This window comes from Dermacentor albipictus, chromosome 8 (assembly GCF_038994185.2).
Source record: "Dermacentor albipictus isolate Rhodes 1998 colony chromosome 8, USDA_Dalb.pri_finalv2, whole genome shotgun sequence".
Classification (NCBI taxonomy): Eukaryota; Metazoa; Arthropoda; class Arachnida; order Ixodida; family Ixodidae; genus Dermacentor; species Dermacentor albipictus.
Window position 1 is genome coordinate 18,583,264 of NC_091828.1, and position 22,593 is coordinate 18,605,856.

At 48.0% G+C, this 22,593-nt stretch overlaps 1 protein-coding gene across 1 annotated transcript in view; it reads left to right on the forward strand.

The window, feature by feature from the left end:
- LOC135919566 (leucine-rich melanocyte differentiation-associated protein-like) overlaps window positions 1-22,593 on the forward strand; it is a 76,319-nt gene that overhangs the window by 32,687 nt on the left and 21,039 nt on the right. Inside the window, exon 2 of the mRNA XM_070523097.1 lies at window positions 10,847-11,079. Within this exon, the coding sequence (XP_070379198.1) occupies window positions 10,847-11,079 (233 nt within the window). The remainder of the gene's footprint in view (window positions 1-10,846; window positions 11,080-22,593) is intronic.

The window sequence follows — 22,593 nt, forward strand, 5'->3', positions numbered from 1 at the left end:
ATTCTTCCAAGATTCATTGTACACCTCAAGAAGAACCCCTCTCGCTCGCTCCCCCAGGTGACACAGAGCTCGGTAGGAAATTTCGTCAGGTCCTGGCGCTGATGTGCGGCTACACAAAGCTAATGCTGCCTTAAGTTCGTGGATCGAGAATGGTAGATCCAACCGGTGATCACGTGGTGGCGGACAGCTGCTCGAAGGCGATGGAATGTTGGTAGCTGTGAGTTGGCCGGATAATCTGGCGCAGAAATCCTCTGCCACGTCAATCTCCGATCTCTTTTGAGAGAGGGCAAGTGCCTTGAATGGGAATCGCTGTACGGGAAGTGTCCGCAGCCCGCGCACCGTTCTCCATAATTGCGATAAAGGCTTGCGTGGATCTAGCGACTCACAGAAGTCCGCCCAACGTTGCGATTCGAGCTTGTCTAACCGGCGCTGTATCTTCTTTTGCGTGCGCCTGGCGGTCCGTAGATCGTCCATTGCTTTCGTACGTCGGTATCTTCGTTCAGCACGTCGTCGGATTGCTCGAAGTCGTTCTAGTTCCACATCAAAATCATTAAGTTTCGAGGAGCATGTTAGAGTACGCATAGTGTCTTGCACCACGCTCTTGATTGCCTCTTCCAAGTCGAAAGATGGATTGGCGTCGCAGTGTTCTTCTATAATAGACTGAAATTTAGGCCAGTCCACTCTTTGGATCGTATCCCGTATTTTGGAAGCGGCCAATCCTCTGATCTTGATGTACGTGGGGATATGGTCGCTTCCGTGCGTCTCTATGTCCGCAAACCATCCTGCACGTCTGACTAGGCTTCGTGAGACGAAAGCCAAGTCAAGACAGCTGCTGTACGTGGAGCCACGTAAGAACGTAGGACTTCCATCATTCAGCAGCCAAAGTTCATTACTGGAGGCGAAAGATACCAGAGCTCTGCCTCTTGCGTTGATGATCGGACTTCCCCAGAGTGTATGATGGGCGTTGAAATCTCCAGTGATGACCCAGGGATTGGAAGTTGAAGAAATGATGTCTCGTAGTCTTTTGTAATCAAATCGACTTGACGGAGATAGGTAGGCGCCTACAAAAGTGAAGGCCAGATTCTTTTTCCTTACGTTTAGGCATATATATTGATTACTGTCATTAGGTGGTACAGGCTGATGAGTGTAGGTGAGGTCACGGCGAATAAACACCGAAACCTTACTGTTTCCATAAACAGCTGACGACATAAATGATTCATATCCGGAAAGCCTGATTTTGTTCGATAAGTTCGGCTCGCAAATGACGATAATGGGAAACATATTGGCGAACACGAAGCGACGGAAATCAGCAAGGCGCGCTCTGAGTCCGCGGGCATTCCACTGAAAAATAGCTGCTTGTCGGACCTCTTCCCTAAAAGACCGTGGCTGTGGAGCCATGATCTACTCAAGGGTTGCAAGCACCGGACTCAGAGCGTCCAGTACTTAAAGCGCACTTCTGGCAGACGGTGTGTGCATGTTGCTTAGCAGCACGCGAATGGCATTCATTAAAGGCCTAATAAGTGCTATCACTTGCTCATCTGTTTTCCGCGACTCCTCGGATACAGCACCTTGCTGTACTGGGGGCGGCTTCTTCTGCGGCTCTTCTGGCGGTCGTGTACGCGGAAGTGGCGGCCATTCCTTTGTGGAGAGAGATCTGGCAGTTTGCTCCCTTCCAACATTGGTGTTCGGAGTGCTGGAAATGTCCGCTGATTATGATGCTTGACGAGGGGACTTTTCCTGAAAGCTTGATGTTTTCCGCCGTGAAGACCTTCGTCGGTGACGTCGTCTTCGCCGTACTTTCACAGCGGCCTCTTTGTGGGTAGAGTTGTCTCTCACCATTTGTTTAAGAATGGTGATCTCTTTCTTGATCTGGGGACAGTCTTTGGAAGAGGCGCAGTGATCACCTTGACAGTTAGGACACTTGAACGTGGTTGCGCTGCAGTTGTCTTCTGAGTGGGGTTCGGCACATCGAGGGCACACGGCCGAATTTCTGCAAACACCCTTCACATGTCCAATCTTCTGACAATTGAAGCATTGCATTGGTCTTGGAATAAATGGTCGAACCTGGTGGCGAAAGTGGCCGACCTTCACGTAGGTTGGAAGGCAGTCGCCTTTGAAGGTTATCCCCACACAACGTGTTTTGCCGACGCGACCAACATGCACAATCACGTTGTGTTCGCTTGCTGGTTTTATGAGAATTGGCAGGTCTGCATTAGATATTTCATTGTCAATGTCATAGATGACTCCTGTTATTGTGGCACCATTCGTTGGCACGATGGATCGGACCTTGATGTTTCCCAGCTTCGTCACATGTTGTAGTATGGTCAGTGCACTCGGGTTCATCACATCGATTGCCAGGATGTTTCGCCTAGTATTTATCCTAACATCCTTGATCTCATTTGGCACAGTGTTTTCTAGATACACGGAGAGTGCTTGCCTGTTGAGGACGCACAGGTTGTCGGTAGCGTTCTGTGGCACAAACAGGATGGAGTGAGGCCATCGCTGAGGAGTTGTTTTCACAGTGTTCGAGCTGGACGCCGAAGATGAGTTGATAATTCTTCGTTTGGCCTTGCGGTACTGGACAAGTCGAAAGCTGTCTTCCGAGGACTCGTCACCTGATGCGCAGTACAGCTCTGTGTCCTCGCTACCACTCGACGTATTTCCTCGCTTCCTCGAACCGATGTCCGCGGGTGAACGGGAACCGGGAGGATCCTCGGGGGGTTGTACATCCATCACCGCGATGGAGGGGGCGGTAGACCCCACAGGTGCAGTAAGAAGTCCAGAAAAACACAGAGACGGGCGAGATGTGCTCCGCAAGAGAAGCACTTCGTCTTCCTCCTTCATATCTCTACCGACTGCAACCCCGCCTGCACTTTATCAGCTTATCCTGAAGGGAGGGCTGATAAAATGATGAGACAGAGCGTTGAGAACTGTTTTCGTACATTTTATCGTGCAGCTTCTCTGTCTTTTTCATGTCTGCTATTTCGGCTTTTAATTCGCTTACGTCACATCGCATGGCCTTCTGGGCCTCAAGCTTTGCAAAAAGTTTTTTGTGTAGGTCCGGGGTTTAGTTCAACACTGCCACATAACAATTTAAGCATCAATAAACGATCATAGGAAATGCTATAACACCATTCGGGGCCTACCCCAAACGGTGTAACCCAAAACGGCTTGCCCCAAATTGGGGCATAGCCACCGTGCCCACAATTGCTTTACGAAGGGCGCTGCAGTAGAGTACTCCGGGTTAATTTCGACCACGTGGGATTCTTCAGCGTGCGCCTGAATCTAAGAACACACGTGCGTTCTTGAATTTCTTTTACCGGCTTCGAAATCGAGGCCGTGATCTCGTGTTCAGCTGCTGTACGCCACTGAACCAGCGAGGCGGGTTAGGCGGGGAAAGCATATGCGACTAAGAATGTTCAGCTCAACCCTAAATCAATCAATATATTATTACGATATCATTGAGCGATGCTTAAGAGACGAGCCGCCGCGAGAACGACGAAGAAGTTGGTCGGTGCCCTTGGCACAAGCGAGTGTCAGCCTGGCTGCCTGGCTCTAGTGTAAATAGCGTGTAAATAGCATCTTTCGTGTGTGTCTTTCCACACGTAACATTTCTGGTGGATGTCAGCGATCCCCGTCCCCACAACGGAACTCCGAAGTGGTCGGCACACCAAGCTTGTCACCATGCCTCCCGGTGACGAGCCCGCCTCTGCAACGGCTTCGGCTTGTCCGACTGCTCCAATCGTCACAGTTGCCCCACATCGTGACCCAGTGTGTTCTCTGGCCTGGAGGGACAGGATGTCGACGACTGGATCAGGCTCTATGAACACGCCAGTGCTAATAACAGGTGGGACCCAACGATTATGCTCGTCAATGTCATCTTTTATCTCGGCGGCACCCCACTCGTGTGGCACCAAACGCATGACGACGAAATAACCAGTTGGGACAGTTTCAAAGAAAGCTACGTGATGTTCGGCGACCCCATTGGGCGCAAGGCTGCCGCGAGAAAGGCTCTTGGGTCGTGTGTTCAGCCATCTACGGAGCCGTACGTTACCTACATAATCGACGTCATGGCTCTATGCCGCAAAGCTGACGATGCTATGCCCGAAGCGCATAAAGTGTCACATGTTCTAAAAGGCATCGCCGACGATGCATTCAATTTGCTCGTTTTCGGCCACGTCTCGACTATCGACGCCATCATCAAAGAATGCCGTCGCCTTGAACAAGCTAAGAGCCGCCGTATTACACATCACATCACGCTGCTACCCAACACCGCTGCTACGTCGACATGTGAGGGTCGACCGCGTCAGACCACCCCCTGTGACGACGTAACTCGCATTGTTCGCCGCGAAGTCGAGGCCGCCTGTTCGCCAGCCTTCTCCACGACGCCTCCCGATCCGCCAGCAACCACCATTGCGATGATTCAGGCTGTCGTCAGACAGGAATTTGAAAACGTGGGTCTGAACACCGTGTGTTCCACGTCTCGACCCAGCGTTCCCCAGTTATCAAGCGGCCCTCCTCGTCCCCGGCAGTCCTTTTCTGCCACATCTCGCCGCAGCCCGTCCGAATGGCGTACCACTGATGACAGGCCGATCTGCTTCCACTGCTGTCGCATCGGCCACGTCGCCCGTCACTGCCGCAACCGATGGCTACCACCTCCTACCACCCCCAAACGAACGGCCTCACTGAGCGTTTGAACCGCACCCTTACAGATATGGCATCCAAATACGTTTCAGACGACCACCGTGACTGGGACCTGGCTCTACCTTACATTACCTTTGCATATAAGTCTTCACGTCTCGAAACTACTGGCTTTTCCCCGTTTTACCTCTTGTATCGCCGCGAACCGACGCTACCACTGGACACTGTGCTTCCGTCCGCCACAGCTTCAAGTAGCGATTATGCCCGTGATGCAATCGGACATGCTGACCATGCTCGCCAACTTGCGCGCGCTCGTCTACAAGTGTCTCAGGACAAGCAGAAACAACGCTACGACCTCCGTCACCATGATGTCCATTTTGTGCCCGGCGCCCTCGTGTTGCTTTGGTCACCATTGCGTAAAGTCGGCCTTTGTGAAAAACTGATTTCCTGTTACACAGGCCCATATCGTGTAATACACAAAGTGACCGATGTCACCTATGAAATCGTTCTAGCCACGCCCACTACGTCCTCCGCTGTGACAACCAGTGACATTGTCCACGTTGCCCGACTCATGCCCTACAACTCTCCATGCACCTTGGATATTTAACAGCACCGTGACGGTGCTTTTGCCGCCGGGGGGTAATACAACGATATCATCGAGCGATGCTCAAGAGACGAGCCGCCACGAGAACGAAGAAGAAGTTGGTCGGTGCCCTTGGCACAAGCGAGTGTCAGCCTGGCTGCCTGGCTCCAGTGTAAATAGCGTGTAAATAGCATCTTTCATCTGTGTCTTTCCACACGTAACATTTCGAACACTCAGCTTCGCTTGCCGTGGTGGCTTACTGGCTATGGCGTTGCGCTGGTAAGCTCGGCGTTGCGGCTTCGCTCCCCGACCCCGGCAACCGCATTTCACGGGAGCAAAGTGCGCTCGCGTGCCGTGCATCGCGTGCACGTTAAGGAACCCCAGGTGGTCCACAGTAACCCGAAGTCTCCCACTACGGCCTGCATCGTAATCAGATCGCGGTTCTGGCACCTAACACAGCAGAATGCTATTATAGTTAATTTTTTTAAATCACTGCAGACGTCACCTCACAATGTCTGTCCACTGTAGTGCAAATAGCAATCTAACAATGTAGTGACAGACCTTCCCTGAAGTCGCGTTTATTTACCTCGTGTAGTTGCAATTCTGGGACTTTGGGTGCTTCCTCACCATGGCACACACTCCTATTCGTCCCATTGTGCTGTGGCACTTGCTGGCCAAGGTCATCCATAGGCATCGAGGCGTGACGACGACTGTATGACGACGACGCACTGACGATGGAATGACGAAGAAGGAATGATAGCAATCTAAAGACAAAGGCGTATGACGAGAACGCCATGACGAGAATGATATTCCCATTTTTTATGACGGTGGTATTACGACGACAATGTCATGACGACGAGACCACGACTGTGTGACGACGGTGGTATCATGACGACGGTATGACGACAAACGGAAAAATAGAAGCGGTAATCACGACCACGGCAGAACGAAGACGGCAAGACGATGGTGTTATTGCAGCGGATGCATGATGGCGTCTGTGTGACGACGACGCAATGACGAAGATTGCATGACAATGGCGGCATAATCACGATTGAATGACGACAGCACCATTACCATAGCATGACGCACAAGGAGTGACGTTGATGCATCAATGAAGGTGGTATCACGACTATGGGGTGACGATGGTGAAACGACAGCGTGACGACGACGGTGTGACAAGGGCGGCTTATTCACAATTGAATGACGACATTACGATTACAATGCAGCGGCGAAGAAAAATTGGCGTCGATGGAACGAGGAAGGCGGCATGAGGACGGCGTCATAATGACAGTGGGCTGACGTCACCGAAGTGATGTCGAATTTCGGCTTAAATATCCCGGTTACATGGCGGGAAAAAAAGCCTCCGTGTACATGGACAAAGTGGTCATCTCACGTTTTCTTTATGGTACAAACTGCTTTTGTTTGCATAAACCCAGATATGAAGTAGCAGTATCGTGGAATGTATTGCCATGTTTGCGTTGCATTCTAAATTTTCGTGTGATTTCGCGGCAGTCAAAAGACATTTCATGGTTGCTTTTCGTCGCCTGAACGACCCAACGGCCTGTGTCAAATTGTAATGTAGAATATTGTCACGAAAGCTGGCGACAATAATATAACTAAACCACTTCAATACACTTCAGCAGACATCTTACTTCATATTCGGCATGAATATCTTGCGTAATCGTATCCGAATTAACATCGGAAGGGATTGAAGCCAATGTACAATATGCGTACAAGGGGTCTCACGAGGTTGATGAGTGAGTGAGTGAGTGAAGAAACATTTATTGTAGGTCCGGCGAGGACGCGAAGTCGTCGCGCACCCGGCTAGTCCCACGTCGGGACCGGCAGGTCTAGCCCACCGGCCCGGTCGCGGGCACGCCGGACAGCCAGGATTTGCTGTTCCAGAGCGGGGCTACGCAGAAGCGAGTCCCACTCGCTTCTGCGAGTGGGACTCGAGGTTGATCACCCATTGATAATGCATCTCGATATGAAGTTCTTCATCATCAGCCTGGTTACGCCCACTGCAGGGCAAAGCCCTCTCCCATACTTCTCCAACAACGCCGGTCATGTACTAATTGTGGCCATGCCGTGCCTGCAAACTTCTTAATCTCATCCACGTACCCACCTAACTTTCTGCCGCCCTCTGCTACGCTTCCCTTCCCTTGGAATCCATTCCGTAACCTTTAATGACCATCGGTTATCTTCCCTCCTCATTACATGTCCTGCGCATGCCCATTTCTTTTTCTTGATTTCAACTAAGATGTCATTAACTCGCGTTTGTTCCCTCACCCAATCTGCTCTTTTCTTATCCCTTAACGTTACACCGATCATTCTTCTTTCCATAGCTCGTTGCGTCGTCCTCAATTTGAGTAGAACCCTTTTCGTTAGCCTCCAGGTTTCTGCCCCGTAGGTGAGTACTGGTAAGACACAGCTATTATATATTTTTCTCTTGAGGCATAATGGCAACCTGCTGTTCATGATCTGAGAATACCTGCCAAACGCACTCCAGCCCATTCTTATTCTTCTGATTATTTAAGTCTCATGATCCGGATCCGCGGTCACTACTTGTCCTAAGTAGATGTATTCTCTTACCACTTCCAGTGCCTCGCTACCTAATGTAAATTGCTGTTCTCTTCCAAGACTGTTAAACATTACTTTAGTTTTCTGCAGATTAATATTTAGACCCACTCTTCTGCTTTGCCGCTCCAGGTCAGAGAGCATGCATTGCAATTGGTCCCCTGAGTTACTAAGCAAGGCAATATCATCAGCGAATCGCAAGTTGCTAAGGTATTCTCCATTAACTTTTATCCCTAATTCTTCCCAATCCAGGTCTCTGAATACCTCCTGTAAACACGCTTTGAATAGCATTGGTCAGATCGTATCTCCCTGCCTGACGCCTTTCTTTATTGGGATCTTGTTGCTTTCCTTATGGAGGACTACGGTGGCTGTGGAGCCGCTGCAGAAGATATCTTTCAGTATTTTTACATACGGCTCGTCTACACCCTGATTCCGTAATGCCACCATGACTGCTGAGGTTTCGACAGAATCAAACGCTTTCTCGTAATCAACGAAAGCTATATATAAGGGTTGGTTATATTCCGCACATTTCTCTATCACCCGATTGATAGTGTGAATATGGTCTGTTGTTGAGTAGCCTTGACGGAATCCTGCCTGGTCCTTTGCTTAACAGAAGTCGAAGGTGTGCCTGATTCTATTTGCGATTACCTTAGTAAATAATTTGTAGGCAACTGACAGTAAGCTGATCGGTCTATAATTTTTCAAGTCTTTGGCGTCCCCTTTCTTATGGATTAGGATTATGTTAGCGTTCTTCCAAGATTCCGGTACGCTCGAGTTCATGAGGCATTGCGTAAACAGGGTGGCCAGTTTCTCTAGAAAAATCTGCCCACCATCGTTCAACAAATCTGCCGTCACCTGATCCTCCCCAGCTGCCTTTTCCCTCTGCATATCTCCCAAGTCTTTCTTTACTTCTTCCGGAGTTACCTGTGGGATTTCGAATTCCTCTAGACTATTTTCTCTTCCATTATCGTCGTGGGTGCCACCGGTACTGTATAAATCTCTATAGAACTTCTCAGCCACTTGAACTATGTCATCCATATTAGTAATGATATTGCCGGCTTTGTCTCTTAACGCATACATCTGATTCTTGCCAATTCCTAGTTTCTTCTTCACTGCTTTTAGGCTTCCTCCATTCCTGAGAGCATGTTCAATTCTATCCATATTATACTTCCTTATGTCAGCTGTCTTACGCTTGCTGATTAACTTCGAAAGTTCTGCCAGTTCTTTTCTAGCTGCAGGGTTAGAGGCTTTCATACATTGGCGTTTCTTGATCAGACCTTTCGTCTCCTGCGATAGTTTACTGGTATCCTGCTTAACGGTGTTACCACCGACTTCCATTGCACACTCCTTAATGATGCCCACAAGATTGTCGTTCATTGCTTCAACACTAAGGTCCTCTTCCTGAGTTGAAGCCGAATAATTGTTTTGTAGCTTGATCTGGAATTCTTCTATTTTCCCTCATACCGCTAACTCATTGATCGGCTTCTTATGTATCAGTTTCTTCCGTTCCCTCCTCAGGTTTAGGCTAATTCGAGTTCTTACCATCCTGTGGTCACTGCAGCGCACCTTGCCGAGCACGTCCACATCTTCTATGATCCCAGGGTTAGCGCAGAGTATGAAATCTATTTCATCTCTAGTCTCGCCGTTCGGGCTCCTCCACGTCCACTTTGGGCTGTACCGCTTGCGGAAGAAGGTATTCATTATCCGCATATTATTCTGTTCCGCAAACTCTACTAATAACTGTCCCCTGCTATTCCTAGTGCCTATGCCATATTCCCCCACTGCCTTGTCTCCAGCCTGCTTCTTGCCTACCTTGGCATTAAAGTCGCCCATCAGTATAGTGTATTTTGTTTTCACTCTAACCATCGCCGATTCCACGTCTTCATAGAAGCTTTCGACTTCCTGGTTATTATGACTGGATGTAGGATGACCTGTACAACCTTCATTTTATACCTCTTATTAAGTTTCACAACAAGACCTGCCACCCTCTCGTTAATGCTATATGATGTATGATAATGTATGTTACCAGCTATATTCTCATTAATCAGGAATCTGACTCCTAGTTCTCGTCTCTCCGGTAAGCTCCGGAAGCACAGGACGTACCCGCTTTTTTAGCACTGTATATGCTTCTTTTGGCCTCCTAACTTCACTGAGCCCTACTATATCCCATTTACTGCCCTCTAATTCTTCCAATAGCACTGCTAGACTCGCCTCACTAGATAACGTTCTAGCGTTAAACGGTGCCAGGTTCATATTCCAATGGCGGCCTGTCCGGAGCCAAGGAATCTTAGTACCCTCTGCTGCGTCGCAGGTCTGACCGCCGCCGTGGTCAGTTGCTTCGCAGCTGCTGGGGACTGAGGGCCGGGGTTTGATTGTTCTGTTCATAGGAGGTTGTGGCCAGGTACTGCACCAGGGTGGCCAATCCTGCTCTGGTGAAGGAGTGCGTTACCGCGGTTCTGGTCACCGGGATCAGGCCACACTCCAGGCCTGTTTATGCAATTTTATCAACACGCGGATTTTTTTAATCCGGTGGAAAATTGCTGGTACCGGGATTCGAACCACGTACCTCTTGCACGTGAGGCGGGTGTTCTACCTCTACGCCACCGCTGCACCTATTCTTAGTCATTGTTCCTTTTCTTAGCCACAAGTTCTTAGCCATTGTTTAAGCTATTGCTTCGAAGTACTATGCTTCATGAAGTGTTGCTGTACAGAGACACCGGTTCCTTGCGCGATGTCATTGTTTAAGCTATTGCTTCGAAGTACTATGCTTCATGAAGTGTTGCTGTGCAGAGACACCGGTTCCTTGCGCGACGTGTGCAGTAGATAATTCCTTATTGTTCCTTGCCCGATATCTCGTGGAAAACTAACAGTACTACGAGTAAAATTATCTAGGGCAGAAGTTACGAAGATTTTCTTTAGTACGTGCTCTTTGCCATTGGCCAGCTGCCTTCGTTAACGATGTATCCAACATCAGGATTGGCCAGAATTTTACGAACAGTTCTAGCGTAAAACCCTCATGTGAATACGGGCTCTGACGTATCGCAGCTGCGCGAGCTGGTTCTGGACAATAACCAGCTCCGGGACGCATCCGAGTTCCGCTTCAACGCACAGCTGACGACGCTGTCGCTGAACAAGAACTGCTTCGACAACCTCGACTACCTGGTGTCATGCATCGAGCAGTGCTACCCGTCCCTGACCTTCCTGAGCCTCCTGGGCAACCCTGCATGCCCCGACCAGATCAGCAACCCGGACAGGGACGACGACGACGACTACCAGAGGTGAGGCTTCGGACAGTCTTGTGCGAGCATAGTACAACGACAGATATTTCATCCCCATCACATCAACTGGTTATGTCCACTGCAGTTTGTTTACTGCTTAGAAAGGGGTGTATACGCATATAACAGAAATGACAGGACGAAGGCCTCTCTCACCGATGTCCACATATCTTTATTTTGCGGGAGCCGAGACAATCTCTTGCTTCTAAATTCCCTAATATCGCCATTTCATCCTATCATTTGCTGCCCTCGACTACGTTACTGTGTGTTTTTTTAGAGTAGAAACATGGGAAGGTAGGCTGTGGCGCAGTCAGCTATCCCAAAATTCCGAATCCGGTACTCAAGCACAACAAAAAAAAAGGAAAAGGGAGAAGAAAATATCAAAAAGTACGATACATACAAGCCCGCAAAGATAGTCTTATCTATACGGGCCCCAGCATGGAAAGCACAGTCCAGTAAACTTAGGATGGTTGCCCATTACAAAGGAGTACTCACAAGGGTCCACACAAGTCTCTTCGTATACACATAAGGCCACCACGACCGCGAAAACAGCTCGTTAGAGAAAGAACCACAATGTAGAAAACAAAACAGTAGCGTAATTTGTATGCAGTCCATGCAATTAGTCTCCACTAAAAAGTCGCGAAGGGCACTTGCAGTACGCCTGTGCTTATCAAGGCATTGTTGTTTTCCTCTTGAATGCCTGTGGTACTCACCCAAAGATGGGGCCTTGTCATGGGGTGGTCGGGAGAAACGGACGGTGATGAAGAGAATTAAAAATTTCGAATTTGTCAACAGATAAAAATCGAGGAGCCACTTCACTCTGTGCAGTTGGATGGCCAGCGAAGTTGTAGCACACCACACAGGGTTAGACAAGGCTACATGTATTTATTTTCATAATTTTGTAATGGTAGTGACGGTAGCTTTGTGATTACTGTGATATACACTGATTGGTTCGGGTACAACTTTAGACAGAATCTTGGCCAAAGTAAAATTTATACACGGCCGTTGTCCAGTAGTTGAGTGACTTGGATTGGTGTGCCACTTCGACCCAAATCGTTCTAGCACAAACTGAGTGAACCATTTCTTGTCTGGTTTTGAAATGTGCCATCACGGCTAACCCAAGCAAATTACGTGGTCATGAACATCTCGATATAACACTTGGGTTTGCTTGGAGATATGTTTACACTGGATATCACAATTCCGTCTTTAGTTTGTACGGCACAGACATCCGCACAGTCGGTGGCATTGTCTTCTTGCGAGTCAAGGGTGTATGGTTCTACATACGTTTTGTCCCTTTCTCTCCTTGTCTTTTCTTCCACTTTCATCCTCCCTAAGTGTAGGGTAGCCAACCGGGCACGTCCTGGGTTAACCTCCCTACCTTTCCCTATTCGTTTACCTCTGTCTCTCTCTCTCACTCTTGTCCTTTGCATATATGGCAATGCCTCCTGTTCGTGAGTCTGTTCTCAAACGATTTCAGTATACCCATAAACTTGAAACAATCTATTGATTTATTTCATTATTATTATTATTATTATTATTATTATTATTATTATTATTATTATTATTATTAGGGATAGACCGCTTGAAGCCTGCTTCACCGCCGCCGCGGGTCGGCCCGGTATTGCACAACCTGCATGATGGGCCCACATTTTTGTCCGTGAACATGAAGATTAATTGAGGGGAAGGTAGCGGTATACAGCTACGCTGTAAATCTTCTAGTTTGCGGGGTAAAATAGGAAATAAAACATCCGTGGATACCCAAGCGCATCATACGAGTTGTGACTGCGAAAGCATTCATGTCCAATTGAACGCCGCTGAGCGGTCTTTCGACGCTGCGAGTAACGTCCCACAGCGGTGCGCGCTGGCCGATGCAGCCAGCAGGCAGCAGCAGCCTGCGCTGCCAATGCCGCATGCCACCGACGTCCTGCGCGACGAGAGACCGAGGAAGCAGCAGGGCGGCCACCGAGGCCGGCAGGCGGTGGCGGCACGTGCCCTCCGAGCCAGCAAGCAGCGACAGCCTGCTCGCTAGGGCACCACGCGCCGGCTTCCGAGAGCCAGGTTGACGCGGCGGTGACCTCTTCCCTTCACGCAACACCTGACGCGCTATTGCAGCAGCAGGTGCACCCTGTGGCCCGCTATGCTCTGTCGAGGCGCAGGCTCGTGACGCCAATGAAACTTTAGGCGCCATTTCGCAGCTACAGACTCCAGACGCCGGCTTTTTTGCTGAATGGGCCCCTTGACGCTTTCCCATAAAAAAAAGAAAGAGATACGAAGAACCAACTCCGGTTGCTGTCCAAGAACGCGTTAAATTTAGACGCTTTGTGAGGTGGTTCTTTGTGCCACTGTGTTGCACTACGTGTTGAGTGTGGTACTCCCCTTGCCGCTGTGCCTTGCCCGTGCACAGGCATCTCGTGCACCATCGATATACGCTCCTCGTCACCGACAACGTTAATTCTGACAAGCCTTTGCCTTAACCTCCCAAGGTGCTGTTTCTGCTGCGTATACAGCATGCAGTTACCTCGGTTAGATCACTCTAACGCCGCACTTGGTGTCGTCACCACGTGTCGTTATAGAACACCGGTTAGTGAGCTCGAGCGCACCGTTAAACATTGCTGTCGCTGACAATGCTTCGCCCTTCGTGCTTAACTGCCAATTTTAAAACGTTGAGCTTTCTTAGGAAACTAACCGCTGGGTGCAAGAATTCGGTGTCCTAAACGAAAAAGGTCCATCCGAGTTTCGCAATGTATGTATGTATGTATGTATGTATGTATGTATGTATGTATGTATGTATGTATGTATGTATGTATGTATGTATGTATGTATGTATGTATGTATGTATGTATGTATGTATGTATGTATGTATGTATGTATGTATGTATGTATGTATGTATGTATGTATGTATGTGTGTGTGTGTGTGTGTATGTATGTATGTATGTATGTATGTATGTATGTATGTATGTATGTATGTATGTATGTATGTATGTATGTATGTATGTTAACGCCTGAGTGCTTCACACTGTGAAGCAAAGCATTATCGCCTCTTTCGAGAAAAAAAAAGACACCACCGGGAAGAGGAAGCGTACTTTTTGGGGGGAGGGGGGGTGGAGGGCGGTAAGTATCGCATGCAAAGATACAAACAAAACTACAACCAAGTGGCGATGCGCCGACTACATACTTTTGCGTGATTGCAATTTATTGAAATGCTCTATAAAATTTTGCGTACATTTCAGTTTTTTAAGATGACCAGCGGTATAGGGGCGTGTACAGCTTGCTGCAATAATAACTAGATGGAAGCCTGGTTCTGCGATCGTTCAACCACCACGAGAATGATGGCTAGTACATGAATTTGTCTTTTATATTCGTGAATTGGAGCTTCAGGCGTCCTCGGGGATTCGTTTATTATGCTTTGTCTGCATTCATTGCCCTAAATTTCAAAGCAACCTATACTTTTTCATAATGCAGAAGGTAATAAGACTCTATGAACGTGCAAAATCACTGCTATTAGCAGCGGCTCCGCTTGTCCATGCGTTTGAGGCGGAATGGTCTCAATATTGTGTTTTTTGTTAGAGGTCCTTTGTTCGAATCCTGCCGTCGGACAATTTTAATAATTCTTATTTAATTATTTGTAATGCAGTACTTTCATGAAACGAATGAGCTTGCAAAGTCAAGACGCCGTTTAAAGCGAGAAGGATGAAGTTTAGGCAAATAGCACCTATATACTAACCATCATTCCCACGCTGGGTAAACCACTCCCGTATTATAGCGCCATATTTTCCTTTAATAATTGGACGAAACTCTATCAGTAGGGGCATCAGCACACTGAGCGTCATATCCGTAGCTCATGCATGTGTGGGGGCAGCAAGAGAATGTGCGTCCATTCGGCACGTGGTCCAAGCTGCTGGTCGTGCCAAGTTGACGCGAGAAGCGCCTGCAGTGGGTGTACCAGCAGAGAAGGCATAATTGGAGAGAAGTTGTGCTTGCAATCACAGGTCACAGGTCGGAAGAAAATAAAAGCATTGAAAAGATGGACCACTTGGTCTCGCAACTTCGAACAGCACGACAGTTTCACGACTGTGAACGGCAGTCTGCCAAACGCCCCCCTACTTTTCAAGTGCCCCTAAAATCTCCAATATGCCAACAGTGGTGCGAATGCGTGGCGATAAAAGTTGGCCACAGCGTATTTACAATATACCTGTGAACTGCAGTATTGAAAAATCGGAGATTAGCACTGATGCCACGATTTCAACACTTCAAAACGTGCGGGTTAAACTCAAGTGACAGCTTCGTGAGATTTTATGAACAGTTGAATCATAGTTTACATTAACTGCGTTCGCATGAATGCGACCGTTAGCCTATATCGTACCAACTTTCAAGCTTACTCCAGGTACTTCGCAAGGGAGCACGGGTAGTACGGCGACGATCTGTTTCACCACGATTCAGCAAAGAAAGGATAAGGCAGAACACTTGTTCTGCTGGGTCATCACACATTAGCAAACAGCAGAACCTTCAACGACTAGTGCTGCTTGAAGAGCATGCACCTACAGCATTGCGCCTCTTCAGTGAGCCCGGCCTCAGACGTGTTTGGCGAGTCGCTTTGCAGTGATAACATTTTTGCCTCGTTAAGCAAGAACAAAAACCGGTTCCCCTTCGCCTGTGGGGGCGACGCCATGGAATCTCGTAGATAAGACTCGCCCTGCAACGCCTTCTTGTAGAGAAACGATTGCTTGCACAGATGGGAATAGCAATCAGGACGTGTTAACGCGGTTTTGTTTCCGGCGCTTCACATCATAGATATTTGCCTTTTTCGCTCGAATGACAGCAAAAGAACAACTTTATTACCAAATAGGTTTTCTTTTCACCCAGCCTAACATCCGCTGAGCTTAAGCTTTGAAACTCACTATCACGTACTGAACTGTCGTGCGGCGAAGTTTATAGCCCGGCGTTTTACTGTTTCCGATGAACAATATCCGTTCTGAAGGAGTACTGACGCGTCTTATTCAAGTTGTCATTTTTTATACCGTAAATGAAGTTACAAACCTATTAAGCCTTTAAATAAATACTGGCAAGCGCCAAACTGGCCTAAGTAATTTACGGTGATATCAATTGTTTCTACAAACCAGTTCCGGTGTCACTACCACTGCATGCCATGGATGAAGGCAATCATTAGGAGAGAGCATCGCGCAACACGATTGAAGCTAAACGTATCGGCACAACACGTGATCGTGACGTCAGATTGTTATGTCACAGAAAGTATGAAGTCAATTTCTTGTCTTGTTTCACCACCACGGCTTTTCCAGGTCCATTTTCTGTTGCTACGCTTCCCCAAAAAGTTGTTCATTATTGGAACCTTATTCCTTTCTGCGAATTCTACCAGCATCTCTCCTCTAGCGTTTCTAGAATCGACTCCGTAGATGCCAATTGCTTGTTCACCAGCCTCCTTTTTCCCTACTTTTGCATTGAAGTCGCCCATTACTACAGTACACTGAGTTTGCACTTTTCTCTTCACTAATTCAACATCTTCATAAAACTGATCTACTTCCTCATCATCGTGACTGGATGTTGGAGCGTAGGCTTGTACTACCTTTAATCTATAGTTCTTATCAAGTTTGATTACGACTACAGCTACCCTCTCATTAATACTGTAGAATTCGTCAGTGTTGTCCGCTATGTCCTTATGGATTTGGAATCCTACCCCGTATTGCTTCTTATCTGAGAGATCTCGATAGCAGAGGACATGTCCATTATTCAGCGATGTATAAGCCTCACCAGTTCTTCTAATCTCACTAAGGCCGATGATATCCCAAACAATCTCTGATAGTTCTTCAAAGAATCCTGCTAAGCTAGCCTCACTCGAGAGGTTTCGGGTGTTAAACGTTGCAAGGGTCGATTTCCATTGGCGGCCTGTCCGGACCAAGATATTCTTAGCACCCTCCGCTGCGTTACAGGCCTGACCGCCGCTTTGGCCAGATGCTCCGTAGCTGCTGGGGACTGAGGGACATAGGGTAATTGAGTGATTCATTTGGGAGGGAGTGACCGAATACTGCACCAGGGAGGCCAATTCCTACTCTAGTGAGGGAGTGTCTTGTTGAGGCTTAGTGGGCCTAACTGATTCGGTTGTACCTGGATTAGTGTAGCTCCACTCGCTCTTGGCATCTTTTTCCGGTGACAGGCGTCACTGCAAGCCTGGAGATAAGCACTGGAGGAGGCGGATTTCGAACTGAGCATCGTAAAATAAAAAAGAAATCCTAGAGGGATTCGAACTTCCGATAATGGCAACCGAGTATTCGACATAGCTCAGTCAGGTATCAACAATGTGCCTATGTAATCATAATCCAAAATATTGACACGCGAAATGAAAACACTTGTAGAGCTGCGTTAGAATTTCATATTAGGGAGTATCGTAATCGTCGGTGAATTTTTTTAGTAGTTTAGCTGGCTTTTGGGGCATGATATCTTGCCATCTACGTCAAAACAGTGAACAGTGAAATGCTTCGGTGGGGAAATTAAAAGTCTTCATGGGGAAAAGTAGTCGCGCTGATCTGGAAATCGGGCCAAGCCAATTAGAGAATCGCGCGATCCTAGTACCAGCTCGTGAACGGAGCAAATTATTCTTCGCCAGTTGCAACGAAAATTGAGTGAGGTAATGTAGTATCAGGGGTTGTTTAAAAGACTCGAATAGTTTGACCTCCGATTGTTGTCTTTGTCGAGGACCTCGATTTGACTTTGTTTGTCCAGCTTCATGTACCTGTAGAATCGTTAACACAGTGTAGTCAGAATTAAGGGCGGCAACGGGAACTGATGAGATCCGGTCATGAAGCTGGCCGTCTTTCGATCCGTCTGGCACAGTTGACAGTCAACGCCGCAGCAGAGAAACCGGGTCGCAGTTTTCTTAGTGATGGCGCCTGGCGGTGCTTTTGCCACAAAGTTGGGTGCCTTCTGCCGCGAACGCTTTTCCCCTCTTTCCTTACACGTATACTGTAGTTATGTATCCCTGCGCGCGAACATGACAAGAGTACGACTAGAAAAGAGCTAGGTTATTTAAAGGTCTCACGTACGTAACTTTGATGTATCTTGTAAATGATGCTACTGTTATGTTTAGTCATGTTCGGGTGCGATTTTGCGTTGGTATGTCGTGTTTTGTATTTTCATCACCGAGTCTGGAATCCTCGTGCAAATCCTTAATTGTATCAAAGGCGCGTTGCTTTCAATCTTTCTTAAGGTTAACTCGCTAGCGATTACGCCATGCATAAATCTTGGATGTAAAGTGGTGTGCATGCGAGACGGTAATAAATGGGTCTTTAGGGCATTTTGGAACGCAGCTCTTAATGGCCCGTTCTTGCGGCGAGCGGCGGCGTAACCGATGCGAACGAGCACAACAGCGAAGGATGAAAGAGCGAACGCGGAGCGGCAGATGAAAGCCGCGAGTCGCGAACGGCGCGGACCAATGAGAGCGGCCCCTTCAGTGACATGCGCGCGGGAAGCTGGTTGCAAGCGCACCCACCCGACCGTTTGATGTGTACAGAGTCGATCACACTTGTCTAGAGTGGCCCGAAGGCTGCTCCGCACTGCGCCTGCGACGCCTAGCGACAAGCACCGGGTTCAAGATGTGTTGGCCGACAGTGCCACGCGCGTGGACGCTGCGGCATTCGCGGGCGGCCAAGATACAGGCCGCAGCATTCTAGCCGTGTCACGTTCGCAGCTCAGCTGGCAGTGCTCGTCCAGTGATAAAAAGCCGGTGCTCGTGACCCGCAAATCACGCAGGCCTGTATCTTGGCCGCCCGCGAATGCCGCAGCGTCCACGCGCGTGGCGCTATCGGCCAACACATCTCGAACCCGGTGCTTGTCGCTAGGCGTCGCAGGCGCAGTGTGGAGCAGCCTTCGGGCCACTCTAGACAAGTGTGATCGACTCTGTACTAATATCTAGTGTCAGCAGGACCGCTGGTTTCGTACTATCGTCTGCTGCGTCAGCTCTCGCTCGCGCTTGTTTGGTTTGCTTGGGTTGGCCTCGTTCACGCTTGTTTCGATTATAATGGTTTGCTGTTGTTTTGTAATCTGATTGTATGGGCGACACAAATTGTGTAGTACTTTCTGGAAGCCAAGAGGCACCGACGAATACACTAGAACCTTCGACGAGTCACGTATAAAAACCGACGCCCGTGACAGGCAGATAAGATTTTCCGCGATTGCCGACTCTGCTACATGTCTCTCAAATTCTTTGCCCCAATATATCGCGAAATGAAAACACGTATAGAGCTGCGCTGAAAATTCGCATTAGGCAGTATCGTAATCGTCGGTGAATTTTTTTTCTCAGTCACATATCGTGAAAGTTTACACCAATTTGGTAGACTGTTGTCTCGTTACAGCAGCCGTGAAGTGCTTTTGAATACCGATAGTTGACATGACAATCCTGAATGCAGAATCAACATGCCAACATATGCCACACGATGTTGCACCTTTGTTTCTGAGTTCAGGAAAAGAAAAGCTTATTTTACGACGAGGAACATAGGGAGGCGGTTACTTTCTCCGTTTACTCTCTGGGCAAAGTCTGCGTACGAGGAATTCCGCGATTAAGACGATTTTCTTCTCCACCTATATTACTTGAAACTGAGGAATGTATTCCAAACTTAAACTTTCCAATGCACTCATCAATTTTATATATAAAAAAGGATATTTAGCGCAAGAAAATGCAACACGGACTGATTCAATACGACATACGTTTAAAGGAACCATGTTTTCTTTCCTGCACTAAATTTTAAATTTTTTTTCATTGCAATATCAACTCCTCCATGATACACCCTAATATACACCATTTTGAGTTTGTGTTCCTGGTTTACGAATACGTTAAGTTTTTTTTTCTTTTTTTGCTCGGTTCGGCTAGGCTGTGATCCGCATATTCTTGCTCACGGTTGTACTACATACGCATACCTTGCATGGCGATGCTGCCTTCGGTATCTAACACAAAAAAATAGGTTTTTGACGTTCGTAAGATATCACTAAGCAATAAACGACTTGAAAAGCGAATATATGCTTGAGCTGAGATTAGGAATAAAACTTGACCGCATCTCACGTAGGCTGTCATTGGACGGGTTCACGACCGGCTGCGAGATTTTTTTGCAGCCACCTATAGAATGTACCTTCCTGCACATGCCGCGAGCGTACGCAAAGCCAGAGGTTCACAAAGCTTCTCGTTCGTAAGACCTCTTTGTCACTGGCCAGCTGACAACGTCTCCAGCATCGGTATTGGTTTGAGTTTGCTTTTACGATATATAAGAGCTTTTTGCGACTGCGGACCCAGTCGTCCTCCGACTACGTGGACCGTCCGCGCTACTGTACCGCGAGCCGTCAAAACGCCTTTTGCTCTCGGGCAAATTCTAGCCTTATTTGCTCCAAACAATCAGTCGTTTCATTGTTCTCTTATCCCGCTATCTATTGCCGAGGCCCCATGGGCCGCTTCCGCAGTCACCAAGGCCGTCGCAGAAACTCGCGGGCCTTCATATCTGTCAGCGCATTTGAATAAATAAATAAACAAAGAAATGAAAACATGCCTCGAGCAAGTGTGTTCCTTTTTTTCCCATATTTTCTAATATTACACATGCGCAGTATTTCATTCCTTCATAATTCCTAGTGTTTTTGGTATGGTTGTTATTCGTGCTACAGGCTATCTACAACTACACTAGCGCACTCTTCCCCGTTTGGAAATCGCAATATTCGATTGGAACGCAGAGAATAAAAGGTGAGCTATTTTCTTTCTTTTCTTTAACGAATGCAGGGAGTCTTGCTCGTGAAAGAGGCAGGCGAAAAGCTTCCAAAGATCCGGCCCGTTCTTCTGGCACGTGCGCGGTCGTGCACGCGTCTCTCGACCGGCGGGCGACCTCCGTACGCTTCGTCTCACAGGGCGCGCTGCTGTGCCCGGTTTCATTAGCGAGCCTATACACTTGCCATTGCAGCGATGCGCACTCGTCTCGTGTTTAGGCCCGGTGATTATCGGATCAGAATATTTGGCATGATGCTGCAGCATCATGCCAGAGTTACTGACGTACGGATGAGTACCCGAAAGGTAACGGGAAAAAAATTACTCGAATACTTTTTCGAACATTAAAAAAACCTCCATCGATAACTTTCAAATTACTTTACCTGGCACCCAATATACTCAACGCTCCGCGTTATTCATTGTTCATAGGTGTTAATCAACTCTTGTAACCTGATGACCCTCAGTTAGCGACATAGCCGGGGCGTGGGGGGAAGCACGTCGGACACGTGACCCTCTCTCCCTTACTCTCCGCGGTCAAGTAAACATTTTCTGGCTAGGCCGCTTCCCTCAGCGGTTCCTTCATTTTCTTTATCTCCTCCATGTCTTGAAAACCTTTAAGCTCTCGTTTAAGTTCTTGAGATAAAGAGCCGCACCGGACAAAGTAGGGGAATTAGAGAGGTCTAGGTAAGTCGGCTTTTGTCATCCTATTGGTGTGCCGCAAGTGCTATATGCTCACTGCTGTGTGGGCCACAGCGCTGCGATTGCCATAGGTTCCGCAGATTGTGGAGTTTTCTTCGAACTTCATCACGCAACCGCTTGGGCACTCCCACATACAAAGTCTGACTGACTACCTGACGTTGTGCGGCTAATTAAACGAAACATGGTCCTTAATATAAAAGAAGTGGTTGTCCCAATTTGAGAAGGTGACTAGATGATTCACGTTGTTCTTTGACGTCCGCCATCGCAAAACGACGGAGCTAGGCGCAGAAGAAAGCAATGCTGCGAGCAAACAAAATTTCACGCAGGGATTCCACTCGGGCAATTGATGCGGGTGGTAGTAACGTGCAAGCGCCTAATCATACGCGTCGGTATTAGTTACCCTTTCACCTAAGTAAAAAAAAAAACTCATTACTTTTGGGTCCCCCATGATATGTTCCTTTTCTGTGGTTAGTAATACCCTGGTAACGAGAACCTTCTGTATAACGAAAAACCGGTGATGATACAAGATAAGAATGTTGAAGCTCAATGTGGCAACGCTTGTGGGGAATTTTAACTGCTGCGTATAATAATGTGCGCCTTCCTCGTTGGAATCGCGGACAGCCATACATGCGACACCTGCAGCTGTGACAGCACGCTCACAGGCCTTTGTTTTGGCCCGCCCCACATTGTCGAGAAGCAAGTGTTGTGCGCAGTGCAGAAAGACTGGACAATCGCCCATTATCAGAACAAAAACAAATTATAGGGCCAATACTTCCAAGGGAACAGGTGGCATTGCTGAAGCTTCTGATGCCCACGGGTTTGCACATAATTGGCTTTTCTATACCTGCCGCCGTTTGTGCTGCTGACTATCTTACGCGGTTTACTTCTTTTGTGCCTCTCTCTCTTTCTGTGTCTTTCCTCCCGTGCAGGGCAGCCAATCAGAACTAGCTCTGGCTAACTTCCCCGATTTCCGCACATACTCTCTCTCTGTCTCTCTCGTGCCCTGCAGTGAGCAAGTGCGCTCTTAGAAAGACGGCAGAAAAATAGTTACAAATATATGTCTTAC